The 8,322-nt window shown below is 33.4% G+C and overlaps 1 protein-coding gene across 1 annotated transcript; it reads right to left on the reverse strand.

Annotated features, from left to right (window-relative positions):
• Window positions 1-223: 223 nt before the first annotated feature.
• LOC110941179 lies at window positions 224-1,746 on the reverse strand. Its single transcript, XM_022182796.2, has 6 exons — window positions 1,678-1,746; window positions 1,327-1,594; window positions 1,149-1,245; window positions 668-795; window positions 486-570; window positions 224-383 (listed from the first exon to the last, which is right to left on the reverse strand). The coding sequence occupies exons 1-6, from the start codon at window positions 1,744-1,746 to the stop codon at window positions 224-226; spliced, it is 807 nt and encodes a 268-aa protein (XP_022038488.2).
• Window positions 1,747-8,322: the final 6,576 nt, after the last annotated feature.

Below are 8,322 nucleotides of genomic sequence, written 5' to 3' on the forward strand. Positions count from 1 at the left end.
TTGATACAAATCAAAGAAGTCGCAGGCAATCGAAGAATATCGTCTGAAACATTTTCAACATTCTGCAAGTATTCACTTTTATCCATCACCATCTTGAAACACTTACGGCTACTCTTCTTGCACAATCTTAATTGTCGCAACCACAACACAAAGACATTTCCTGTAAAAACACAAGACACTTCCTGTAAAAACATGCAGGTGACAAACCAAACAAATAACCAAACTATATAAAAAGATGTGAAACCTTTTCTATCTCAGTAATCCCATCAACATGTTTCTTCACACCATCAGTTACAAATTCTTTATGCAATGGAAAAACACTCTGAGACGATAGTATTGTTTGAGAAGTAGAACCACTCCCTTGTCCAAACTTCAGTATAAGCCTTTTGAATACCACAAATGATTAGAATTAGTATACAAATAATATGAAACCAAGTGTTTGACTTGAACATCTATATACAATAGAAATTACGTTGACAAATTACCTCCTCCTTAGCTCATTAACTTCACCAATTCCTTCATTCAGAAAAATTCGTGTTGCAAACTTATCACTTTGAACAGTATATTCACCTACATGGAAAAGTATATAGATATTTAATGTATACCTGTCTTTATATTGCCAGAAATAAACAGTATAGTTATGATTTGCAGAAAGTAACAAAAATACCTTTCCATTCCTTACACTTTCCATGCTGTATAACAGCCATCACATGCTCATGAGGTGGGGTTTTAGAAATAAAGTCCTTAATCTGCAGAGCATAATCATTCCACACAGTACACCGCAAAACCTTACCCCTACATGAAAAGAATATTCATATGACGATATACTAAAGACTAATTTATGACCATTTCTTTACAAATCTCTAATATCAAAACAACATTGAATGAATAAAAACAAAAATCAAAGGAAAATTATGACATTTATTAAAGTAGCAAATGAGCCATTAATTAACTACCATATTCACTAAGAATAAACTGTAGACCTCATTTATTACCATGATTCAGCATTACATACAAACACTATAGATCTCATTTATTACCATTACAAAGATCCCACATTAAATACCAACATTCTTCATCTTATTTATTAACATCATTAAATACAAACAATGATCAGTACATGACTTCGCATATAAACAACAACTTACTCCAAGTCTTCAATATCGAAATTCATCTTCTTAGTCTCCTTTGGAGGTCGATCAAAGATTTCAAGATCTCCACAACAAATCACAGATCCAACAACAGCTATGATCACATTATACAAAAATATAAGTAAAACTCTCTAATATTATTCAAGCAAGACACGATAACAAAAATATACACTACCAGCACTCAAAGCGTTTAACGCCTCTCCTTGAAAAATATCTTCATAAGCTCTGAAATTGAAACCATACTCAACACCTTGCCAATCTCTCACATGAGTAACAGTTGTGCATCTATAAAAGTTGATTTTATAAGGCTGCACTACTACTTTATATAAATCTTTATTCTCACCAACACCAAATTTCAACAGAATCACAACAACATCTTCTTGAAGCTGTCCATCAAAAATAGGTATCAGATGACTCTTAATACCTGCTTGAATCTTAGCTCCCTAAAGAACATTTAAAGAAAGTATCTTCTTAGCATACAACACTACATTCTCTAATAACACGGAAAAGCAGAGATACAAATTACCTTCTCATCAATGAAGATGAGATCCATCTTGTAACCCTGATTCCATTTTCGAATAATTCTCGCTTTCATGTTCCACATATCTTTCTAAGGATTCAAATCGTTAACAAAACTAAGATTAATACCTTCAACTGATATTGACATGCTTCTAATTCGGAATTCGGATTGTGATTAGATTTCAAATTTCACAACCAGAGAAGATGAAAGCGTGATGAAATATGAGGAGGAAAATGAGAAGAAAAGCCTTATATAAGAAGGTTGATTGACAGGAGTTTCTGAGTGACATGCATTAATTGCTAATTACTTATTCCCATGCATATTTGAATTTGAATTTCCCGGTAATTAGCGTTACACATCTGCTGTTCTAAAAGCATTACGGGAGATAACAACTGCTGCTGCTAAGTATACGTTTGCCAAAGGAACCAGCTGCTACTTTCTTGTAGATGGGCAGTGGTTTACCCTTTGGAATGTGGGCCAGACTTTTAACATTTGAAAATATACAAGGTAGTGGTTTGATAGAGTAAATTGCTAAAATCGTCCCTGACGTTTGTTCATAGTTGCTAGATCCATCCAAAAAAAGTTTTTTTCTCATAGGAACCACCGAGGTTTCAAAAAATTTGCTAAATCCATCCAAAATGACTAATACCCTAAAAATACTAAGTTTAAAGAGGGGTAATTTAGTCATTCTCTTAATTTATTTAATAAACCCTTTTTTTAAACAAGTTATTAAATGCCCTTATATGAATAATACCCTAAGACTAATATATTGTTTCTATTTTGTATACAGTAAGTTAAAAGTGATAAAGTAAATGGCATGGTCAAAGGTTCAAGAGTGTTCAAAACGTAAATTTATTTTTGTATACAGTAAGCTATATACAGCTGCTTCTTTGGGCAATATGCAAAACAGTTTTATTCGAGATTTTTAAAAAAGGACAGCAGCTAAGATACAAATGTTAAAAGAGTGTTCTCAAGTCCACCACGTCCTTGTTTACGCCTTCTCACTGCGCCCCTTACCCTCGTTACCCTTCTGTTGTACTCGATTGACCCCGCTGTGAACGAAATTACCTTGCGGAAGGTTTTTACCTTCACTGCACACTGTTTGGCTGTGCAGCGTAAAAAGATTTCCATACGGCTTGATCCGTCGATTTGCCTGTGTAGCGTAACTAAGCGCTGACCCATATCAGTTGTGCGCCGTAAGTAGGCACTGTAGAAGCGTAACGATGGGGTTGTAGTTACATTACAATGAAACCCATTACATGCCAAATATACCAACTGACCAAAAATATACCATCGAAACAGTTAATAGATGCCAAAAAACCACATGCCTATAACAGTTTGACACGTAAAAATACAACCCTGACAGTTAATACATGCCAACTGACCAAAAATTAAACAAGCACCCAAATAACACTTCTAAGCTGCATCTCGACCACTTGTTCCAGCACCATTTGAGCTTCCAGCAACACCACTTGTTCCAACACCATTTCCACAAGTCCTCTTGTTATGTCCTTTACTTTTGCAAATACCACAGGTTACAGAGTTGCTATGTCTTGGCATTTTTGAGCTTGTAGAAACCTGCTTTCTCAACTCTTCAACCTCAACAATAGATTTCTTTCTCTTTTTCTTAGGTCTACCAGTTTGCTTATGAAATTTTGGAGAAACTAAGGTAGTTGGGCATGTATGTCAGGTTACCTCCCTCATATCTTAAGTCTGAAAAATCACTAAATTTCCCACCATGATGAAATTCCAGTGTGAAGAAATCATGGTGATTATCTGAAATCATATACAACATGAAAAATTAACAAAATAGTAACAATTTAAAAAGAACAAATCGCACAAAACTTGAATGAGAGGAACAAACCGTATTCAACTTCTGGATTGAAATACGAATCTTGCTCTCTAATATTCCAGATGCTCGAGTCGTCATTCATGGTTTAACTTGTTCTCTAACAAACCGTATGTTGAGGTCGACTGAAAAGGTTTTAGGGTTTTGTTTATAAGGGCATTTCATAACCTGTTTAAAAAAAGGGTTAATTAAATAAATTAGGAGAATGACTAAATTACCCCTCTTTAAATTTAGTATTTTTAGGGTATTAGTCATTTTGGATGGATTTAGCAACTTTTTTGAAACCTCAGTGGTTCCTATGAGAAAAAAACTTTTTTTGGATGGATCTAGCAAATGTGAACAAACGTCAGGGACGATTTTAGCAATTTACTCGGTTTGATATAACATTAAATGTATTTTAAAGTGATTTATATATTAGGCTTTATGATGTAATAATGACATAAGAAAAACATTGTTGGACAGCCTCTCCTGCTGACACATCAGCTTTTCTTTTGTCATTGGGATTTCTCGTTTTATAGAAAGTATAGATAGATACGATTTTAAGCATTCATATGCTATTATATATATATTGTTAATATATTTAGGCATTTATATGCTATTATGTATATTTCTAATATAAAAATATAATAGATATTAAAGTATTAAACAACTATATATAAGATATTATTAAACCATGTCATTATTATTATTAGTCAATAATATTAACAATGTTATTCCTAAACCAATAGAGAGAAAGACACATGATATTAATATATTATTAATACGGCTTTTATTGATTTTTTTTTCTTTTTACTCAATCCGTGTAACATTCAGGGTGAACAATCTAGTGATATATAAATAAAGAAAGAAAGAAAGATAACATAAACAAGAAAGAAGCATTCTAAAGAAAGAAAGATGACATAAAAAAGAAAGAAACATTTCTCATATTTAGTCCCTATAGTTTGCACAAAATAACATACTTAGGTACTAATAGTTTAAAATCACCTTCTAGGGTATTAACTTTTCATTTTGTAACGTTTGGAGGTATTAACTTCTAGGGTATTAACATAGTTAGTCCCTGTGGTTTGCACAAAATAACATACTTAGGTACTAATAGAATGTGATTTTAAACCTACAAATAATGTTAATACCTCCAAACGTTACAAAATAAAAAGTTAATACCATAGAATGTGATTTTAAACTATTAGTATCTAAGTATGTTACTTTGTGCAAACCAAAGTGACTAATTATGTAATTAACTTTATAAAGAAAGAAAGATAGATGACATAAAGAAGAAACAAGCATTCCAAATAAGAAAGAAAGATGGCATAAAGAAGAAAGAAGCATTTCTATTTTGACAATAAACGTTAATTTCCTATATTTTTGCACGTGCCTATTTGATATAATATTGAATCTACACGTATGTAAAGCATATATATTATTTATTATTTAGAATTAAATATAAAAAAATGTTAACATTAGGCTAACTTATTTAATAGACATTTTCTCTTTAGTCAGAGATCATAGGTTACTCTCTTGGCATTTGGCAAGGGATATAGGAGTTTGGAGGTTTTATCTAGAGAATTCTAAGGTATTGTTTTCCTTATTCTAGGGGACTTTTAAGTGCAATTATTCATTCACACACATATACATATACATACATAAGAAAATGATATTTATTAAAAACTTCTTGAGTTGAGAAAACCTTATTAAATATAATATTATTTTTTATGTAATATATGCTATTGTAGGTATGTGTAATCTTCTTGTACTGCTTGCTTTACCTACTCGATTGCTTGTTCTTTGAAGTTGTTGTACATGGTGATGAAATTGGGGTGGTTGTGGAGTGAAACCCTAGGTGAATTTGGTGGATTTAGGGTTTTGATTTTGGGGAAAAAGGAGATGATGATGGTGGTGATCAGGTGATGTAGAGGTGAAGAAATACGTTTTGTAGACACACGATTGGGGTAGATAAAAAAGAAAAAAAAGTGATATGGGATGAGTTTTGAACTAGCGCCAAAGCTAGGAAAACACAACATATCAACCACTAAACCAAGAGCCAGATCTTGTAGGACTAATGGACTATAAAATAAAATTGTATATATGCAGTACAAAAATCGGATGAGACTAACTATTCATTACTATTCATTAGCTTTGTTTTTTAATATATTCGTCACTCTTAATTAGACGCATCTCAAGTTGATGGACAAAATTATAGAAAACAAATATCTATGGTTGCGATTTAAACTGCATGCGTTTATCATTTATAAGTAAATTTAGATGCGGGAATTTAAAATAAATGTTAGGGTAAATTACACTTTTCGTCCTTTATGTTTGTAACGGGTTACAATGGATAGCCTTTAACTTCGATAATTACAGTCACAGTCCTTTATTTATAAAACTCGTTACACTCTACGTCCTTTGGCCCTAACTTTGTTAAAAAAATTCAGTTAAGTTGGCATGTGCCTTGCACATGAGGGTAAACTGGTAATTTTATTCATTTATTTATCTAAAATAAATTTAAACAATAAAAGAAATCAGATTTAAAAAAATATATATACATTATATATAAAAAAACACAAAGCCATCTTTTTCATAAACAGAGTATTAACATCAAAGAACCCTAAGGAATACCTTGGATCAAAATTCACAAAAAAGGCACATGATTCAGGATCGCATTTGTGGAAATTAGAGGATGAAAATCAAAAAGGAGGATCTGGAGATTGAGGATTGAGATTATCGCATAGAAATTGGGGGGTTTTTGTTGTTGTTGTGGTGCACAACATAAACCTGTAGATTCAAAGCACAACCATATCCCATCTCCACTACCACCACCACCCCAACCCTCCGACAACCACGAGCACCACCACCACCACCCCAACCCATAGATCTGAAACCATTGTAGACGTTAACCTCTGATCTACTCAACTTCCACTTCATCAAGAATCCCCACATCATTGTCACCGATCAACCGAACCACTCTCAACATCACCTACGGCACTCCCCGGTAACGTATTCGAGCCCTAAATTTTGTGTTGAAATTGAACTTGTTTGGTTGAATATTCGAGTAAATGAAGCCGGAATGATGGTCGTTAAAAAAATCAAAGCGATGGTTGATGGTGGTGTTTTGATTTGGGGATTTGGTTGAATATTCGTGTACGAGCTAGACGAAGTGTGGTGGTTAAGTCACGAACTAGATGGAGGTTGTGGTGTGATGGATCTTATCACACCCTGGCTTTGCGGAAGCATGGTTAATTTTGGTGTGACTTCTTAATACCATAGCTTAATCATAAGAAAGCTATATGAAATAAAAACCATGCAAGATCATCCGTAGATTTAGTTTTAAAACAAACGTAACACGACATTGTCTTGGAAACTACAACAACATAACATAAAATATTGTTTGAAAGACATAAACATCAACATGAATAAAACGCAGTTTAAGATTTGTGACTCGTCCAGGAAAAAGTCACATTTCCTAAACCGGGATGACCTCGGAACCCATATGCAGCGGGAAAACACAACATACCGCGCCAGCTCCTTTAATTTCCTGAAATACATGTAAGTTGGAAAAATCAACAATAATGTTGAGCGAGTTCATGTGTAAGTGAGTAAATAAACCTTTGTATGTATAAATAATCCTGGTATGTAGCAAATAAGGAAAAAGAGATCACCAATGGTTTGCAAGGCCATTGATATGTGTGAAGTGCAAGTAGGGAGACTCAAACCTAGCGGATTTATGCGTTGGGCACAAAGTCACCCCGAGGTCCATACTGTTGGGCCTGGGGCTGGGCTCGCTACACCCAAGTAGATCTACCGCTCCTGTCCCTCGGTCCTACCCTGAGGATTAATGGCCTCAAGTTTCCGCCTACCCACTCACATGATCTAAGTAGTAAACCTCTTTACGCTAACCATACCATGTATAAAGTATTCGTAATCATAGTAACATGTATTTCACCCCCGCAGTTTAGAAAACTGAAAACAGTTAAGAGAAAAGTGGGACATGAACTCACAGTGGTGCGTCTCTACCAAGTATATCTCCTGATCAAGCAGCGGTGCGACGACCTACACGTACTAACTCTATTAGACGGACGACCGTGCCTTAACTTTATGGTTTAAGTTTTTGGGAAATAGTTAGACAACTATTTCGTGTTTACATTCTGTATATACTTGGTGATTATTTTTCCTTTCCAAGGATGGGGGATTTATTACATGTGCGTTCGTGTACTTCGGAATATATTATTAAGTCTCACTTAATATATATCTTACTTCTTATTCCAAAATATAAATATTCTTCCCAAAAATATTATATTTTAGTACATATAATTTTCCCAAAATAATACCTTGACAAAAATACGCGTTCATAACTATTTCCTTAAATGCGTAAGTTACGTTTTAAAGATCGAGTGGTAATAATAATTACCGGTGTAACTTAAATAATTATTGCGAAGGCGTTCATATTATTTTGGAGTCGTTAACACGATAATATTATTTTTACCCTAAAAATAATATATGTATATTTCACAAAATAATCATAAACACATAACAAGTGACGTTATGAAAAATATATATTAAATATATATTTACCAAGTTTTATTTTGTGAAATCCCACCTCCGATATTTTGTAAATAAAGTCGTGGCGAAATCTATAATTTGAAAACATGTCAAAATGTATTTCTAACACTTGTAGTGAAAATATTTCTAAGTGTTAGGTTTTTGGAAAAATTTCACCAGAGTTTCCTCTGTAACTGGAGGTGGCCACGCTTTCAAGCGTATCGTTTTCTTTTATAAATCAAACCAACAATTTTCTCATTCAATCAAAA

The sequence above is a fragment of the Helianthus annuus genome, chromosome 4 (assembly GCF_002127325.2).
Source record: "Helianthus annuus cultivar XRQ/B chromosome 4, HanXRQr2.0-SUNRISE, whole genome shotgun sequence".
NCBI classification, from domain to species: Eukaryota; Viridiplantae; Streptophyta; class Magnoliopsida; order Asterales; family Asteraceae; genus Helianthus; species Helianthus annuus.

What these genes read in the sequence shown, in the direction of transcription:
- LOC110941179 (XM_022182796.2), bottom strand. Translation starts at nt 1,746, where the DNA reads ATGAAAGCGAGAATTATTCGAAAATGGAATCAGGGTTACAAGATGGAT. An exon ending in TCATCTTCATTGATGAGAAG is followed by an intron (nt 1,595 to 1,677) that starts GTAATTTGTATC and finishes AATGTTCTTTAG; the next exon opens with GGAGCTAAGATTCAAGCAGG. An exon ending in TTCGATATTGAAGACTTGGA is followed by an intron (nt 796 to 1,148) that starts GTAAGTTGTTGT and finishes CTTTTCATGTAG; the next exon opens with GGGTAAGGTTTTGCGGTGTA.